This window comes from Puma concolor, chromosome B2, assembly GCF_028749965.1.
Source record: "Puma concolor isolate L17-30 chromosome B2, mPumCon1.1.hap2, whole genome shotgun sequence".
NCBI classification, from domain to species: domain Eukaryota; kingdom Metazoa; phylum Chordata; class Mammalia; order Carnivora; family Felidae; genus Puma; species Puma concolor.
This window is the reverse complement of record NC_141671.1, coordinates 38,186,711-38,206,683: the sequence shown is the minus strand read 5'-3', so window position 1 is coordinate 38,206,683 and position 19,973 is coordinate 38,186,711. Positions and strand designations below refer to the sequence as shown.

The 19,973-nt window shown below is 39.7% G+C and overlaps 1 protein-coding gene across 5 annotated transcripts in view; it reads right to left on the bottom strand.

Annotated features, from left to right (window-relative positions):
• Nucleotides 1–19,973, bottom strand: part of DNAH8 (dynein axonemal heavy chain 8) — a 347,525-nt gene that overhangs the window by 142,022 nt on the left and 185,530 nt on the right. For all 5 annotated transcript variants that reach the window (XM_086706753.1, XM_086706756.1, XM_086706755.1 and 2 more), the window contains 8 exons: nucleotides 19,575–19,717; nucleotides 18,981–19,115; nucleotides 18,209–18,331; nucleotides 9,702–9,915; nucleotides 7,004–7,113; nucleotides 2,773–2,936; nucleotides 1,858–2,050; nucleotides 356–478 (listed from right to left, as the gene is read on the bottom strand). In XM_086706753.1, coding sequence (XP_086562879.1) covers nucleotides 356–478; nucleotides 1,858–2,050; nucleotides 2,773–2,936; nucleotides 7,004–7,113; nucleotides 9,702–9,915; nucleotides 18,209–18,331; nucleotides 18,981–19,115; nucleotides 19,575–19,717 — 1,205 coding nt within the window. The remainder of the gene's footprint in view (nucleotides 1–355; nucleotides 479–1,857; nucleotides 2,051–2,772; nucleotides 2,937–7,003; nucleotides 7,114–9,701; nucleotides 9,916–18,208; nucleotides 18,332–18,980; nucleotides 19,116–19,574; nucleotides 19,718–19,973) is intronic.

The following is a 19,973-nucleotide window of genomic DNA, read 5'->3' as shown; positions in this document are numbered from 1 at the left end:
ACTGTTCCTCCATGGGGAACAGGATTCTCATTATATCAAAATAAAATTTGGGGAAGGACGATTTATTCACAGAGTTTTGCAACTTACTTTCTTTCTAGAAAGAAAACTCAAAGTGTCAAAAGCCCTGAACACAAAACCTGTCAATTTGCCCAACATTTGCTGCTGTGTAGGTGGACTCGGCTAAGGGGTTTGTGATTAAGCCTTTGTTTTCTGAGACAGTGCTCGGATTCAACCTAACGACGCTCTTCTATATACTACCTGATAGTACACATTTCTTCTCTCAAAACATCTATTGTGAAATTTACTAAGCTTTTACATGATCTATTTATGTCAGCAAATACTCAATAGTTAGAACCTTAATAAGATGAGTCATTGCATCTTTAAAAAACACTAGATCAAGAGATGTTCCTCTAATGATTTCATTGAACTGTCTCTGGTAGAACTGGAGTTTTTCAGACAGGAAGTCAAAGGATGGTACCTGTGGGTAGGGAGAGAGAGAAAAATAATACTTAAGAGCCAAAATCCATGAAAGCAGAACTTGTAAAGGCACTCGAAAGTAATTCTAATTTTTTAAAAAAAATCTAATGGATTTCCAAAAATTTGTCATGGATTCTGTTGACTTTTGGTTCATTCTATTTTCCGAAGCCCAAAACCTCGCTGCATTAACTGGTTTCCAATATGGAATCATTCCTTGACCGTTCCCTTCAAAAACCCCAGCACCAACTCCTATCCCTGGGGATTATGATTGGAATATAACAAATATTTCTCTGTTTATATTTGCTTTTTAATATTGTTTATGGATTTTTAAAAATATACAGAAGTTTTACATTGTTGATGTAGTCAAATGGTTTTGAATATTCATGTACTTGTTTCGTAAATTTTTCTCCCCCATTTAACTCTTTGAATTAACTCTTCAGAATTACTTTGTTTATGACCCTGCTTAAAAAATCTTTTTGGAGTCCCGTTTCAAATTTCATGAAACCTATACATTAATTCAGGGAGAATGATGTTCTAATTTAATCAAGTTTTATCATGTTTAGTCCTAGATGTTTTACATATTTGTTGCTGTTGAATGAAGTACTTTGATGTTATGTTTTCTATCTTGTGATTGTTGGCAAGAATTGGCTAACTTTTGCTATAAAGGGCAGAATTAGGCTTTGTGGCCTATATAGTTTGTCACAACGATTTGTCCCCACCCTCGTGGTGTAAAAGTGGTCCTCGGCAATAATAAGTAAGCAAATCGGCATGGCTGTGTTCCAATACAACTTCAGGGATGAACACTGAATTCGAATTCCAAATAATTTTCACGTGTCACACAATATCATTCTTCTTTTGATTCTCTTCCCACCCATTCAAACATGTAAAAACCCTTCTGAGCTCACAAATCTAACAAAAAATAGGCAGTGGACTGAATTTAGCCCATCAACTGTAACTTGGCAGCCTCTGGCATAGAGGATAGTTGTTGAGTTTGATATTTATGTTAGACTTGGTCATCTTACTCAATTGTTAGTGGTTAAAACAGATTTCAAGTTCTTTTACATTATATTAAGAGATAATCCTATCATCTGCAAACAATATTTTTGTTTTTTCCTGATAGGTAATTTGTTTCATTGTCTAGAACTTTCATAATATTAAATAATCGTGATAATAGTAGGCATCCTTGTCTTATACCTGACTTTAATGGATTGCTGCTAAATTTCACTGAAGGAAATATTTTACTTGGTGTATGATGACATGAATCACAACATATAACTAATGAAGAAGTTGCAACAACTCCATGGTGGGACTCTGGGGTAGGGAGAAATATCTAGTTGGGTGAGTGGTCAAAAAACTCTTTTAAAAGGCAAAAATAAATACCAATTCATAAACTTTGGGTACTTCAAACACAGTGTCTTCAGGTTCGTCACCAGTTGGTTCAGGCATCTCCCGGAGAAAATCTACAAAGTATGGTTCGGGAAGGATATAAGATGCCACATCTGGGCTAATATTTTCCTCAATGGCGTGAATAAGATGGATATTAAACCACTGCTCATCTTCAGAAGTTATAAATCTGAAATAAAAATGCAGGAGGAAAAATGCAAAATATAAAGGCATATTTCCTAATTGAACATGTCCAATCTCCCTCCACCTCCTCTAAGGGCTTATCCTGCACCTCCATCACAGACAGGAAGGACATAACTCCATTCAAGAGAGTTATAACATTGACTATTACTTACAGAAAATACTGGCAAAGAATCTCTCCTTGATCAATCTCAGGCTTCTCTGAACCCTCTTTCCAATTAGAACTTGACTTTTGGGTTTCCATGCCCTTCTCTGCATCACCCAATTTTACCAAGAATTCTGTCAAGTGGCTTTAGTTCCAGAATCCTCCATTCCCCATGCTTTGTAAGACCAGCATTACCATCCATATTTTATAGAGGAGGAAGCTGAGGTTCAGAAAAATGACCCGGCCTATGTCCCAGATTTCACCAAGTAAAACCTACATGGAGTTCAAACGTTTTAGAAAATATACACTACTAAAATTTGCCTCTGAATGTTATCAAGTCTCTGATGATGTGGTGATTTGAAAAGATACCCTGTGGAAATAATACTGGAGCAAACTGGCAGAGCATTTTTCAAGGGGACCAGCAGGTGGGAAATGACATCAATGCTTCACAAGCCCCAGAGCAAATGAAGACAATACTCTATTATTTGAGTAGGTAATGCAGGAATTAGGCTCACAGTGTCAACTTCTTATATAGTACATTTAAATTCAAGTGCTGTAATATACACCTGTCTGCAATTACTCTGTTGCACTCGTGTTTGAAAAGTGATAGGAGAACAGATATCGAATCACACTCCTCGGATTTTATGGTTAACATTCCTTGCCAAATTCTGGAAAGATCTCGAAGATTGAAAATGTAGTGAAATTTAGAAGGAGTTGGTAGCATCTTCACCTAGAGGTGGACAAAAACATAATGCTCTCAGTTTTGTTTTCAGATAAAACCAAAAGCAGAACTGCTTTTAGAACTATTTCATTTCACAAATTTTATTTTAAATCAAATAGGCTGAATAAATAAACCAAGAGTAAGTTCGTATTTTTGTCACAGCACTGATGAGAAAAACACATCATAAATAAACCTGCATAGGATTTCAAAGACCATAAGCCCTTGAATAGGATCGATTCAAGAACAACACTCTAGATGACAATTCCAATGCCTGTTCTATCACCACGAGTTGGCTTTGAACAAGTCACTTTCCCCCGAATTCTTACCAACTATTTGAGTTGTGGGAATAATCATTACTAATCATTGTTAACCATATTAATGTGTATATGGAAGTATGCCATAAAAAAAAAAAAAACTGAATGCGAGTTGGTTGCCATTGCAGTTAAGAACAAGGAATGTTCACTTCTAAAGTCAATAAGGACTATTTCCACAGGTTCCATTAAGGTCTTTAGTATATTTGGATTCTCCCAATATATTTGAATATCATAATCTAGATTTCACTGTGGAGATCTAAACTCAATCAACATGACTTCAAATATCTATATATCTATAATAAGTTGACAGGCAAGTCCGACATGCAGCTATAATGACGAGGTAGCTTTTCTGGGCTGTGTTTGTGTCTTTGTTTGAACACTAATTCACTTATTATTTCTACCAAGTTCAGAATCCAAACAGGCAAAGCTGTAACAGTGATACATTCTTGTACGGAGAGATACCTGTTAAAGGATAAACTTGAGGTGTACTAGGTGTGGGAAGCACTGCTAGCCATGGGTAAAGATTGTAATTGACACCATTAGCATCATTTTTGAACGTGAAAACAACAATACTGGTGATACGAAGTAAACTCTCTGCATGATTAGTTCAGGATAGCATATGCTTTCTCCAGGACCTATTCATGGTATACGCCTTTTCCACATTGAAAAAGTACCCCAGTGAGCTCATAGCATTATTTTTACAGGCTAATTCACAGTGTACGTTAAGACAGCAGGTAGCCAGGGAAGACAGAATGAAGACAAGTGTTATTTTATCAATTATCCTTCAATTTCCCTCTTTGCTCAGTTCCATTTGCAGCTAAAATGTTCATTCTATTCACCAACATGTAAAATTATATTATAAATATGCAGAAATAAAGGCTGTGTGAATATTGCTTATAAAAGACTGCCACTTTGCTGTAAAAGACTACCACTGTGATGACAGCTATTGGCAACTCAAGCAATCATTAAAGAGAATCAAATAAATTCCTTTTTTCCCCTCTCCTTCTCACACATTAACCTTCTTCATTCCTTTCAATTTTTGTCAACTTCTTTCTTTTCTCACCTGGGCTTCTGCTTTAAAGCTGTGTAGAGTAATGTAAAGGTGAAGTGGTATACAAGAACTAAAAATGCTTTGTGAAGATGGGAGGTTTGAGGAAAAGATACAAAAAAGGGGGTGCTGCTTCTATGGGAATGGGGAGGGGAGAAAGATTCATTCATTATTCAATGGCTATTTACCTCCGGCTGCCTGTAAGAAGACACCAGAGTGACTTAGAAAATACTATAGTAAGTAGCAGCTCAATCCGCTGCCATCAGGGAGCTTCCATTCTAGTGGGGGGAGCCTAGCAATAAATAAGAAACAAATATACTGGTAAACAAATAAGCTGACACATAATAATGACATAAGTCATGGTCAGAAAAAATAAAGTAGGGTCAGGAGACAGATAATGCCTGTGATAGCCCCTGTGAAGGTAAGAATGGTGAGAATGAGTAGTATATGATGGCCCAAAGGACCAAAAAATGTGGGGTGTTCAAGGAACAGTGCAGTGGAGGGCAGTGCAGCTGGAGAGAGAGGCAAGCGGGGCGGCTCCGGTGGAGTTTCACAGGCCAGAGCAAGGCATCGGGTTTCACTGTAAGTGTACCCGGGTGTCTACTGGTGGTTTTAAGAGGGAGTAAGGATCTCTGATTTACTTCTTTGAAAAGCGTTTTAGAACTGTGTAAAGAACAGACTCTAGGAGGGCAAGGAGAAAGCAAGTCACTGTGTGGTCCAGAGGGCAGGTGCCGGAAGCATCTATCAGGGTAGTGGCTTCGAGAGAGAGCTCAGCTTTGGGATATATTTTGAAAGCACAGTTGCTGAGACTTGCTGATGGATTGGAGGTAGGGGGTTGAGGGAGACAGATCAAGCACGGCACCAGTGTTTTAACCTGAGGAGCAGGATAATTGGTGTTGCTATTAACTAAGAGGCAAAGGTCTGAGGGAAGGTCATATTGAAGGACACTTGAGGGTTCTGTTTGGACACATTAACTTCAAGATGGTTACTGGACATCTAAATAGTGATGTCTACTAAGCAGTTAGAAATAAGTATACAGCCAAGCAGAGAGGCCTGGAATGGAAGCTGATTTTGACATTATCAGCACAGAGATGGTGTTTAAGGCCCTGAAGCTGGAGAGACCATCTGGGTAAAGCATGGAGATAGGGAAGAGGTCCTAGCATCGAGATCAGGTGCACTCCAGCATCTAGAGGAAGGGAAGAAGAGGGGGGACTTTTAAAAAGATAGCCTGTCAGATAGGAAGAAAACCAAGAACATGAGGTCTTCAGAAACCAAGTGAAGAAAGTGTCAAGAGGGATAATTTATGTCAAATGCTGCCAAGTAAGAGGAAGAAATCAACCTTTAGATTTGGCAAGATTGAGGTCTTTGGTGACCTTGCCGAGAGCAGTGGAACAAAAGCCTGTGCAAAATAGGTTAAGGAGGTAAAGAAAGATGAAGAAATAGAAGCAGTAAACATTTACACAACAAAAAAAGCTTTGATGGAAAGACACCCAGTAGGCCAAAGCTTTTCAGAAAATATATATACATATATAAGCACATGACATTGAACAACAGCCCCACTGGAAAAACAGATGGATCTTACCACAGAAAATTATTTCAGATGCTCAACCCTTGCCATTCCTTTTGGAGTTACTTTAAGAGAGGCAGAACAGCATGTGCAAAGACCGTATGTTGGCAAAGGGCAGCCCCCATGCAAGGAACTGGTCACCATAGGGGGCTGCGTGGACAGAGAATTTCATAAGAAACACCCAATTCCTCTCCTGATAATTCTTTTTTTTTTTAATGTTTATTTCTTTTGGAGAGAGAGAGAGGCAGAGAGAGAAGGAAACAGAAGATCCAAAGCAGGCTCCGTGATGACAGCAGCAAGCCCGATGTGGGGCTCGAACTCATAAACTACAAGGTCCTGACCTGAGGATCTCTGACCTGACCTAAGTCAGACGCTCAACCAACTGAGCCACCCAGGCACCCCTGCTAATTTTGTATCTAGAAATTCCCTCATTCACCCAGGAATCTGAGAGGCTGGCACCCTCCAGAAGTCTCCAGGACATAAGCTTCCTCCCAGATGTGTGTAATTGGCCTAATGAATGTTTCTGGCATATACCTCCACCTTGTTTTTACCTCAGACCTACACTTAATTGTTTTCTCACGAGTCTGCTTTAAGCCATCTTGGCGACAGCTATATGTTTCCTGAGCTTTGCTTAGGGCACTGGCCCTATGTCTTAAAATCCAGTCTATTTTGTTAAGTACACTTCCATCCATTTACTAATTCCCACTCCATCTCAAGACTCACACAAGTTAGATTTTAAGTCTCAGATAGCTAAGAACATCTGGAAATCCAGGTATTCAGTCAGTCAGGAAATAGGTGAGTGTCTGAGATAAATATCAGAGTAACAAGCAGAAAAGCAGTGTCCTCGTTTTAGCAAAATTCTACTTTATCTTGGATGTCGTGTGTGGTTTATAGTAATGTCTCATACATACGGAAAGCATCATCCAGTCAGAATATTTGCTCCCTGGAAGGAAAAGGTGTCATAAATCTATTTGAGCAGCTAATTTGTCTTTTCAAAAAAAAGAGAGAGAGAGAGAATGAGAGAGAGAGAGAGAGAGAGAGAAAACCCACTACTCCGTGATGTGATGATAAGTTCATGGGCCACAAGGTGAGAACAGGCCAAATAATAGTAGATTTTTTGTTATTACGGACAATGACCCTTCTGTACCTTAGTCCACTGCCACAGCACTCTGCCTGCTGAAACTAAATTTCCAATCATCTCACATATTTCAGGTTTGAACTTTCTGCAAGGATCAAAGTACCCACAGCCAATAAGTCCTGGAAAATAAAACAAGATTGAAAGTACAAGCTTACCAAAAGATAAAAGGTACATGTTTATCCCAGGGAATAAATCGTTACAAGACCAACTAAGCTGGGTGACGTTAAGCATTTCTCTTTCCATGTTTAGTTTTCAGTATTAATCATATCAGAGATATCATTCATCATTAATCAAAACAGTTTAACAAATAAGCAAACACTCACATACGGATGACTAGACTGAGAAACACAACCTTGCCGGATGCAGTAGAAGCCCCTGTTTGTCCGTCGCTGTCCACAACCCCTTCCTTCCTCCAGAGGCAGCCACTACTCTGACCTAACAAGATACCGCGACTTGCTTTTCTTTATAGGGTGGCCCACTTATGGGTTTGACCTTTAACATTTTCTCTAACTTCAACTTTTGAAATTTAATTTGATGGAATCGTATCATATATTCCTTGGTGACTTGCTTCTTTTGCTCAACCCATTTCTGGGCTTCGGCCATGTTGAAGCTCGTAGCTGTGTTTGTTCATATTCACTGCTGCATAATGGCATTAGGCTGTGTGCCTAGACCACTATGTATGGATCCGCTTTTACTGTCAATAAATATTTGATTGTTTCAAGGTTTCTGCTATCATGAACATTGTTCTATAAACATTCTTGTTGAACATGTGTGTCATTGATTTGTGGCACAAATCAAGTAACGATGGGTTAAGGGTTTAAATATGGAAGGCAAAACTGTAATGTTGGGAAGAAAACACAAGACAATATCTACATGACTGCTGGATAGGAAAGGACTTCTTAAATGAAAGTCAGAAAGTGAAAATCATAAAGGAAACAAATGATAAACTGGCATATGCCTGGAAATGGAACTGCTGTGGGTGTCCACACATTCTGCTTTACCAGTAATGAGGTCCAGTTATTATCCACAGGGCCTGTCACAATTTATACACCCACCAGTAGGGGGTGAGTGTCTCAGTCCTGCACATTCTCCCCAATGCCTGATTTTGTCAGAATTTTTCATTTTTGCAAATCAAGTGGGTATAAAATGTTATTTCCTTGGTGATCTATCTATCTATCTATCTATCTAGAGCATGCGTGCATGAGCATGGGACAGGCAGAGAGGGAGGGAGGAAGAGAATCCTGAGCAAGCATCACCCTGTCAACATGGAGCGCAATACACTGCTTGGTCCCACAAATCATGACATCATGACTTGAGCCAAAATCGAGTCTGATGCTTAACCAACTGAGCCACCAAGGCGCCCCTCCTTAGTGTTTTGTTTTTTTTTTAATTTTTTTTTTTCTTTTTCAACGTTTTTATTTATTTTTGGGACAGAGAGAGACAGAGCATGAACGGGGGAGGGGCAGAGAGAGAGGGAGACACAGAATCGGAAACAGGCTCCAGGCTCTCAGCCATCAGCCCAGAGCCTGACGCGGGGCTCGAACTCACGGACCGCGAGATCGTGACCTGGCTGAAGTCGGACGCTTAACCGACTGCGCCACCCAGGCGCCCCTTTCCTTGGTGTTTTAAATTTGCATCTTTGCATCTTTGCCCACTTTGGGGCTTGTCTTTTCACTCTTCAATATTGCTTTTTAAATGAACAAAACTTCTTAATTTTAATCTAGTCAAACTTGTCATCTCCTTTTATGGCTTCTGCTTTTTGAGTCTCATTTTACAAGCTCTTTCCAGGGGCACCTGGGTGACTCAATGGGTTAAGTGTCTGACTCTTGATTTTAGCTCAGGTCATGAGACCAAGCCCCACTTCAGGCTCTGTGCTGATATCATGGAACCTGCTTGGGATTCTCTCTCTCTTCCACTCTCTCTGACCCTCCCTTGCTTGTGTTTTCTCTCTCTCTCTCTCCCAAAATAAATAAATAAGCAATAAATAAATAAATAAGCAAATAAATAAATAAATGAGTTTCTTTTCCTACTCAGCTGTCATGCAGATATTTTCTTCCAAATATTTTATATCTTTGCTTTCTATATTTAGGTCTTTAATCCATCTGTATTGATTTTATGCTTGGTGTGAGGTAAGGGTTCAATTTCAATTATTTTCACATAACAATTACTAAAAAAGTCCCAGTACCATTTACTAAAAGTCTTCCCTTTCCCTTCTAATCTACAGCACCTGCAATGCCAATTAATGTCCATATATACATGGGTCTGTTTCTCTTGTATGTCTTCATATATATAATTTTTAATGAAATAGTTTATATGAGCATAAATTTGTTATCAAAATTCCCATTTCATTAACATATCAAAGTGCTACATTTGACTTGATATATTACATTGTTAACCTATAATACATGTGCTGTCATTCATTAGCCCAAATTTCTCTGATTGTGTCAACAAAACAAAAACACAAATGTTTGCTTACACCAAAGTCAAACTTCAACAAGGCTATTTCTAAATATTCCTGAGTTTTAGAATAGACTATAAACATGAGTCTTCTTAATATTTAGTCCCTCTTTTCTGGTATTTAATTCTCAATTTCAGATTCTTAATCCCTACTTCAGACAGAGCCTTTTTATCTCTTAAATAAGGTTTTGCATGGCTTATGTCCATTATGTAAGAGGATAAAAAAATGTAACACCAAGAACAGTCATACCAAAAATTTTGTCTATTGAAGCATTTGAAGGCAATGTGCAATTAAACACAGTAAACTGTCTTTTTAAACGTTGTGGAATATCATTTCGACCACCTCCAGGGTGGATCATTGCTGCTATGAGCTGCACATCAACAATAGTAGTGAAGTCTCCAGGCTTATCTAAGCTATACATTCCTTCCATTTCCATCATTTGTCGCACGATCTCATTAGTTACCTGAAATGTACACAGTGATAACTTTAGTAAGTATATCTATCATATTGCTGCATGGCTCTTACAAAATAGTACACATGAAATAGTCAACTCTTATCAGTGAAAGTGCTTGCAAATGTTGATAATAACCTGCAAGGCAATTTGATGTAAATGCTACCACTCATGGGGGTGTCTGGGTGGCTCAGTCTGTTAAGTGTCTGACTCTTAGTTTTGGTTCAGGTCATGATCTCACGGCTTCACAGGTTCAAGCCCCACATGGGGCTCTGTGCTGACAGTGCGGAACCTGCTTGGGATTCTCTCTCTCTCCCCTTCTCTCTCTGGCCCTCCCCTACTCGTGCTATCTCTGTCTCTCTCAAAATAAATAAATAAACTTTAAAAAATACTTAAATGCTACCACTCACGAATGAAACCATAAGCTAAACGTCTGCAACAAGTTCAGTGTACTCTTCACCACCTTGATAAAATGGATCTCCAAAGAAATTTAAATAGGCAAGTTACAAAATATTTGGTACAATTACAACAGTAGTCAGAGTTACAAATATCAACATTTAACATTTCAAAATACTTTAAATCAGAATGTGGGATAGTTATTCCTGAGCCTTCAGGAATGTTTGGGGTTTAGATTTTATGTCCTCATCTTCCTTTACTGAAGACTCTAACACAGCTAACACTTCTTCCCTATTGAAAATTTTTCCTCTCTCGGCTTCAGAGGATCAATTATTTCCAGGTTTACCTTGTGACCCTGGATCACTTCCTAAGTCATTCTTTCTCCACCTATCCCTCTCATGTAAGTGTTCTACAGAGTTCTATCATTCTCACTATTTCAGCCGATGTCATGTCACCCCTATAACCTAAAGAATCTCAACTCTGTAACTAGCTTCAGATTCCCTTCTAAGCTCCATGCCTGTATATCCAAATTCCTACTAGGCACCCCTGAGTGGATGACACACAAGCACCTCAAATACGACATTCTTTCATTCAACACATATTAATGACCACTGTGTGTCTGACTCCGTTGTAGCACAGACAAAAATTCCTGTCTTCATGGAGCATACATTCTGGTGGTAGGAGAAAAAATATATACACATGTATGCTAGTATGTATATATGTATGTAAATAAAATGGTATGAGTTTTGGGAGGAAAATAAAACAGAGAAAGGAAATAGACAGTGTTCGAGGGTGCCACTGAATATGGAGAACACGGGAGGATTCACCTCACATGACATGCAACCAAAGAATATATAACCTCATTGCTTGAAGGAGGTGAGAAAGCAAACCATTTAGGTATCTAGAGGAAGAATATTCCAAGAGGAGGAAACAGTAAACATAGAGGCTCTGAGCGAACATTATATCCAGTGTACACAAGGACCAATAAATGTGTTTGGGGCAGAGTCATGGGGAGGTAAAATCAGTCAATGCAGGGTCTTTGGGTCATGGTAAGGATTTTGGCATTTATATTCTACAAGTCTCATGGGAGGATTTTGACCAGAAGACTGTGTCATGATCTGATCCATGTTTTAATTGGGTGCTGATGTGAGCATAGACTGAGAAGGGCAAAGGCAATGGGGAGACAATGAGGAGGCATTTGTAATGATTAAGAAGAGAGAGAGAGAGAGAGAGAGAGAGAGAGAGAGAGAGAGAGAGAGAGAGATGGTGGCTTGCACCAGGTGTTGGCAATAGAGGTAATGAGTAGTGGCAAAATCCTGGATATAGTTTGAAGATCCAGCCCACAAGATTTCCTAACAGATTGAATGTGGAGTTTCCACTTCTTGATATTAAGAGGAGTATTTCAGGAGCAGATCTAGGGAGTAACAGGAATTTGGTTTTGGACATGGTAAGTTTGAGATCCAAGTAGACATCCCTAATTGGTTAAGTGAGTCCGAAATTCAGGAGCTCTTCAGCCTATAGATGATATCTTAATATGCCTCCACTCTCCTCACCTTACTGCTGAGAAGTCTCTCTTGGATCCCTACTGAATGGGAGAGGAAAAGGAAAGAAAAAAGAAAAATAAGAGACTTCCCTAGGAGGCTGTGGCCTCAGGATGACACTTGCACAGATTTGCACCCTGGGTATGCATAGCCTAAGTGGAACAGAAACTTTCCAATCTTAACCTTGCTTTGAGATAATCCTGACGGAATAAGCTCTTAAGGATCTGGCAGAAGAAAACTCAAAACCTGTCTTGATGAGAGCATATCCAGCTTAGGCTGTGAAACACAGTCATGATTAATTTTTCAAGGGTAATGATCTAGCAAGCAGTCAAAGATACTTACAGAAAATAAGACTTGTTCAACACACACAGGAACTATTAAAACAACAAAGAGTAGAAATAGGATCACATAGACTTCAGATGCTGAAATTAACAGACACAGACCTTAAAACAACTATGCTCAATATGTTTTAAAATTCATTTGAAAATTTGAAAATATATGCAAGGAATAGGAAACTATAAAAATGATGACATATTTGAAAGAGGAAATAAACAGTAGCTGAAATAAAAACTCACTGGATGAATTTGACAGGAGATTAGACAAAACAGAGAAGAAAATTAGTGAGGAGGAAGACAAAGAGGAGAAATTATCTAGATCACAAGCATTGGAGAGAGAAAAGGCTGGGATGTAAAAAAAAAAAAAAGGAGAAATATACAAGGTATAGAAGAAAGTCTGATATACAATAGGACTCTGAGAAGAAGGGAAATAAGGAGGGGCAGAAATAATATTTGAAGAGATAAGGACTGGGTATTTTCTAGAAGTGATGAAAGACACCAAACCACAGATTCATGAGTTCTAGCAAATTCCAAGCAAATAAGTACAAATAAATCTACACCAAGGAACATCATTTTTAAAAGAAAGAAAATTATAGGAAAGTAAAGCAAAGAGAAAGTCTTAAAAGCAGCAAGTGAAAAAAAAGGCAGATTAAGTTCAGACGTGCCATAATTAAATGGTAGCTGAATTCTCAACAGCAACAAGGAAAACAGAAAACAGGAAGAATATATTCAACATGATGGAAAAAAAAACCAGAACTGCGAGTTTAGAGTTTCACACCCAGAAACACTGTCTTTCAAATAAAAAAGATGAAATGACATGTGCAGACAAAGAATTAGTCATGAAAAGACCTTCTCTAAAGTAGGTTCTAAAAGCAGAAGGAACATACCACATGCAAGGTCTAAGAAGGAAGAATAAAGAAAGAGCAAAGAAAGTGGCAAACAAGACAGCAATGCAAATGATGAGTGAATATATAAAAAAGTAAAAATAATGTCTGTGGGAGTTAAAAAAGGGGGGGGGGCACCTGGGTAGCTCAGTTGGTTAAGTGTCCAACTTCAGCTCAGGTCATGATCTCACGGTTCATGAGTTTGAGCCCCACGTCGGGCTCTGTGCTGGCAGCTCAGAGCCTGGAGCCTGCTTCAGATTCTGTGTCTCCCTCTCTCTCTGCCCCTCCCCTACTCATGCTCTGTCTCTCTCTGTCTCTCTCAAAAATAAACGTAAAATAAATTAGAGAGAGAGAGACTTAAAATACAAATCGACAATAAAATGATAAGTTAGGAGAGAGATAAAGGAAATTAAGGTGTTCAAAGGTCATTGGATATACAAGATAGGAATAAAGGGTTTATCTTTATCTTTCATTACCCGTGTATGCAGGATATACTGTCTAGGTAAGCATTAGAACACAGAAATTGAGTGCAGTGTATAGGTAGTAAACAAACAAAAGGAAGAAGTCAATCTTCTCAGGAAATAGGAAGAAAGCTACAACACATGTGTGCTCAGCAAACGGTAAGGAAATGGAGGTGTTAGAGGTCTGAGAAAATGAAGAAAGTATGAAACAGTCATCTCACAGAGAACGAGCCTGAATGGGAGCTGAGGTCCGTGATGATGATTTAAGTTTATTTATCTATTTTTGAGAGAGAGAAAGAGAGAGCAGGGGAGGGGCAAGGAGAGAGGAAGAGAAAGAGAGAGAGAGAGAGAGAGAGAGAGAGAGAGAGAATCCCAAGCAGGCTGTGCACTGTTAGCACAGAGCCCGACGCCTGGCTCAATCCCACAAACCAGGAGATCATGACCTGAGCTGAAATCAAGAGTTTTAGTCAGTCAGTTTAACTGACTGAGCCACCCGGGCAGCCCCATGGTCATGATTTTAAAATGAAGCCAGAATTGTGTGGTTTTCTCCAGCCAAGCTTAGCCTCATAGGTGCAGGTGGGTGGAGAGCAGGCCGAGTTTCAACAAGGCTTTAATGGGGTTATGGCTTTCACAGGTGAGTAGAGGGTGTATGCGACAGTGATGGGTCCTGGAATTCCAGCTAGGAAAGAAAGGAAGTGAGGAAATGAGAGGAAATGAGGGATAGTTTAATGATGGCAGGAACTATGGATCGTGGTAGCTCTCTCTCGAATCTGGGAAGTGGAGGGAATAAGCTAGAAAGAGTGGATATGGTAATCAGAGAATAAAATGCTTGAAACTGAGATAATGAAGGGGTCACAGTTCTCAATAATAACAAGGTGTAGGTATGACTGCATGGATGACTAATTCACCCAGGGTGTAAGACACGATCATCACAGGAGGAACTAAGAGGTCAAGATCACGTATGTCAGTATTGGCATCACCAAGAATTACAACAAGCAGGCTGCATAATTTGCAAGGCCCAGGGCAAAATGAAAATGCAAGGCTCCTTGTTCAAAAGTAATTATTAAGAAATTCACACTGGTGGCTACAGAGCATTAAACCAATGCAGGTCCGTTTGAAGTATGAGTCACTGTGTCAGCCCAGTTTCCACACACATGATGCTGGCCCCAGCAAGAGGGAGAGTAACAGTGATCCAGGAATGGAAATCTTCAGGGTGTTGTCTGAGGGTCTGAGGTGACAGCAACAAGGGAAGCATGAGGTGGGATTGATCCCTCCACAGGGCAGGGGACAACAAGAGGCAAGGAGGACATCCCCCCCACCTCTAGGCCCAGGGGCTCAACTTGACTGAGGAAAGCAGCCTCCCAGGTTTCCATTAGAGCAAGCAGGCAAAAGAAAAATTCAGAGAAGTTGCATTTACAAGGAATTCTGTGGATGAACTATGGCTTCCAGGGGCACATAGAAAGGTTTCAGGGGGGCACCTGGGTGGCTCAGTCGGTTAAGCGTCTGGCTCCAGCTCAGGTCATGATCTCATGGTTTGTGGGATTGAGCCCCGCATCGGGCTCTCTGTTGTCGGTGGAGAGCCGGCTTTGGATCTTCTGTCCTCCTTTCTCTCTGCCCCTCCCCCACTCACTTGCGCGCTCTCTCTCTGTCTCTCTCAAAAATAAACATTTAAAAAAATTTTTTTTCAATCAACGTGATACATCACATTAACAAAAAAAAAGAGAAAAACCATATGATCCTGTCAATCGATGCAGAAAAGGCCTTTGACAAAATCCAGCACCCTTTCTTAATAAAAACCCTTGAGAAAGTCGGGATAGAAGGAACATACTTAAAGATCATAAAAGCCATTTATGAAAAGCCCACAGCTAACATCATCCTCAACGGGGAAAAACTGAGAGCTTTTTCCCTGAGATCAGGAACACGACAGGGATGCCCACTCTCACCGCTGTTGTTTAACATAGTGCTGGAAGTTCTAGCATCAGCAATCAGACAACAAAAGGAAATCAAAGGCATCAAAATTGGCAAAGATGAAGTCAAGCTTTCGCTCTTTGCAGATGACATGATATTATACATGGAAAATCCGACAGACTCCACCAAAAGTCTGCTAGAACTGATACATGAATTCAGCAAAGTTGCAGGATACAAAATCAATGTACAGAAATCAGTTGCATTCTTATACACTAACAATGAAGCAACAGAAAGACAAATAAAGAAACTGATCCCATTCACAATTGCACCAAGAAGCATAAAATACCTAGGAATAAATCTAACCAAAGATGTAAAAGATCTGTATGCTGAAAACTATAGAAAGCTTATGAAGGTAATTGAAGAAGATTTAAAGAAATGGAAAGACATTCCCTGCTCATGGATTGGAAGAATAAATATTGTCAAAATGTCAATACTACCCAAAGCTATCTACACATTCAATGCAATCCCAATCAAAATTGCACCAGCATTCTTCTCGAAACTAGAACAAGCAATCCTAAAATTCATATGGAACCACAAAAGGCCCCGAATAGCCAAAGTAATTTTGAAGAAGAAGACCAAAGCAGGAGGCATCATAATCCCAGACTTTAGCCTCTACTACAGAGCTGTCATCATCAAGACAGCATGGTATTGGCACAAAAACAGACACATAGACCAATGGAATAGAATAGAAACCCCAGAACTAGACCCACAAACATATGGCCAACTCATCTTTGACAAAGCAGGAAAGAACATCCAATGGAAAAAAGACAATCTCTTTAACAAATGGTGCTGGGAGAACTGGACAGCAACATGCAGAAGGTTGAAACTAGACCACTTTCTCACACCATTCACAAAAATAAACTCAAAATGGATAAAGGACCTGAATGTGAGACAGGAAATCATCAAAACCTTAGAGGAGAAAGCAGGAAAAGACCTCTCTGACCTCAGCCGTAGCAATCTCTTACTCGACACATCCCCAAAGGCAAAGGAAGTAAAAGCAAAAGTGAATTACTGGGACCTTATGAAGATAAAAAGCTTCTGCACAGCAAAGGAAACAACCAACAAAACTAAAAGGCAACCAACGGAATGGGAAAAGATATTTGCAAATGACATATCGGACAAAGGGCTAGTATCCAAAATCTATAAAGAGCTCACCAAACTCCACACCCGAAAAGCAAATAACCCAGTGAAGAAATGGGCAGAAAACATGAATAGACACTTCTCTAAAGAAGACATCCGGATGGCCAACAGGCACATGAAAAGATGTTCAGCGTCACTCCTTATCAGGGAAATACATATCAAAACCACACTCAGGTATCACCTCACGCCAGTCAGAGTGGCCAAAATGAACAAATCAGGAGACTATAGATGCTGGAGAGGATGTGGAGAAACGGGAACCCTCTTGCACTGTTGGTGGGAATGCAAATTGGTGCAGCCGCTCTGGAAAGCAGTGTGGAGGTTCCTCAGAAAATTAAAAATAGACCTACCCTATGACCCAGCAATAGCACTGCTAGGAATTTATCCAAGGGACACAGGAGTACTGATGCATAGGGGCACTTGTACCCCAATGTTCATAGCAGCACTCTCAACAATAGCCAAATTATGGAAAGAGCCTAAATGTCCATCAACTGATGAATGGATAAAGAAATTGTGGTTTATATACACAATGGAATACTACGTGGCAATGAGAAAAAATGAAATATGGCCTTTTGTAGCAACGTGGATGGAACTGGAGAGTGTGATGCTAAGTGAAATAAGCCATACAGAGAAAGACAGATACCATATGGTTTCACTCTTATGTGGATCCTGAGAAACTTAACAGGAACCCATGGGGGAGGGGAAGGAAAAAAAAAAAAAAAAGAGGTTAGAGTGGGAGAGAGCCAAAGCATAAGAGACTGTTGAGAACTGAGAACAAACTAAGGGTTGATGGGGGGTGGGAGGGAGGAGAGGGTGGGTGATGGGTATTGAGGAGGGCACCTTTTGGGATGAGCACTGGGTGTTGTATGGAAACCAATTTGACAATAAATTTCATATATAAAAAAAAAATTTTTTTTAAGTGAAAGGTTTCAGAGTGGGAAAAGTAGGAAGTAAGGTCAGAGAAGTGCTGTGCAAAGCTGTTTGAGGAATAGTCTCAGGTGAGCACAGGACCTGGGAGTCTGGACCTCCTAGAGGTATCTGAGGTGAATCCACATAAAAGGCCAGATGGAATGGGTGCTGGCAGGCTCCAGGTAGATGTAATTGATGAAGCAGTGGGCAGTGGTGGGAGGGAGGTGTTGGCAATCCCACAAGGAACATGCAGAACCCTGACAGCATCAGTGAGGTTCTCTGATGGGGAATGTCTCTGGGGTTGACAGATGATCACAAGGGGGACACACTCATGGCAGAGTTAAAAGGAAAAAAAAAAAAAGGAATTTTCTACATCAGGTATTCCTTGGAGGGAGTATGTAGAATAAGAGGTAACAGAACAAAGCTAAAACCCTGGGGAAAGGAAGAGAGGAGCCAGAAAGGTCACTGAAATCACGAAGCCAGAGAGACAGGTAGGCGTATTGCTGAAAAGCCCACAGGGACCTCAAGAAGGGAGAATGCCAGCTATACCAGAGAAGTCAAACAAAACAGAACTGCTACTAGGGAGGCTTAATAAGATGAAGGCTATTGACATTTTTTACATATAACTAAAAATACTGATTAACTATCATCTATAGGAGATATTTTAGTCATACCTGATCTCCCCATTCATTAATCACCGGCATATTAATATCATCAATAAATACAGTCATTTTTCTGCCTCCTGGTGGCCCATATGTGCTTCCCATTCGTTTATCCACATAGCTTTCAATGGTTCTCTGGAAAGAGGAAATGGTTTAAGTGTTAGATTTCAACCCAGATTCCTAAAAATGCTGAGCATGTCTCTCAGAGTGAATTGAGTTACTTAATATACATAAATACCATTATTAAAATAGACATTGTAGGGGCACCTGGATGGCTTAGTTGGTTGAGCATCGTCGGACTGCTGGTCTCGGCTCAGGTCATTATCTCATGGTTTGTGAGATGGAGCCCCGCGTCGCTGACAGAGCGGAGCCTGCTTGGGATTCTCTGTCCACCTCTCTCTCCGCCCCTCCCCCACTCACACGCACATGCATTCTCTCTCTCTCTCTCTCAAATAAATAAATGAGCTCAAAAATTGTTTTTTTAAATAAACAGTGTAAAATTGCAAAAAATAAGTTATTGGAATGTTAATCATTAATTTTATGCACAAAGTTCAGCTTCAGCCTCTATATTAGGTCAAAATATGCTATTTGGCTTTGGTTTCCATCTTAGCCTAGGGAAAACCAATAGCTGAATGCCAGGTGCAGCCCCATTTCCTATACACACACACACACACACACACACACACACACACACACACCAGCTTTTATATGCATACACATTTTACTGTAAACACCACTCAAAACATTTAAGATGTTGATTACCTCAGCAAGTGATGGGTTTTACCTGGAACATGACTGGTTCTGTGGCAGATGAAAAGTTTAGACTTTTGGATAACTGTACTTCAGGATCGTATCTTTTCAAATAGGCTTTAATCATTACAGTTTTCGCAGTCCCCTGCTCTCCCGTGAGCAAAACAGCCTGCAGTAATAGAATAGTCATGGTGAAAGGGGTTGTGTTTGGTTTTAAATGCCTTATGGCTCTAGGAGCCATTTTTCATTCTAAAAATTCATATGACTAATTTTTAATTACTTTCTAGAATTAGACCCACATCAAAATAAATCCTAGTTCAATTAAAAATTTAAATGTGAAATGTGTACTACAACTGTGCTGGAAGAAAGAATGGGCAAATATTCACGTGACCACGAGAGAATGAGGGACTTTGTGAGCATATGACAGCTTTCCTTAGCAAGCCGGAAGTCAGAAGTTCAGGGGATACTGAATTGGAGTGTATCCTGGGGTTCATTCGCCAAACGTGTTTCCCTTAAATGGCACCACTTCCGGCCCCTTGTGCTGGAATTTAATTTTTCTATCTGTACCGTGTGAAAAGGGATGTGTTTCATACAGGTTTGTGATCAGCTAAGAAACTATCAAACTTACTTTATATTGTTTTGCAATGGTGTCTATCAAAAAATTTGTTCTAATATTGTCAACATTTGGAACCAAAATTGATGAATATTCTGGAATACTGTCAGTTGGATAATAATATGGCTGTAGTTTCTTATTCCAGTGTTCCCAATCACCTATACAGTAAGTAAAAATTCAACTTAATAAAACTGCACTCTTTGAAAAGTATCTCAAAATATAAAAATGCAAATGCCATAAACACCCAACAGAATCACATGGACATTTAAACCATTTTCCAAAAATATGTGAACATATCTGCTTATCTAATATATATGGCATTTGATCATTTAAATTCATTTTGCCCCTTCACAAAGCCAGTTTTTAAATTTCTAAATCACTCATCTAGAGAGATCTGGCCTGAAAGGGAATTAG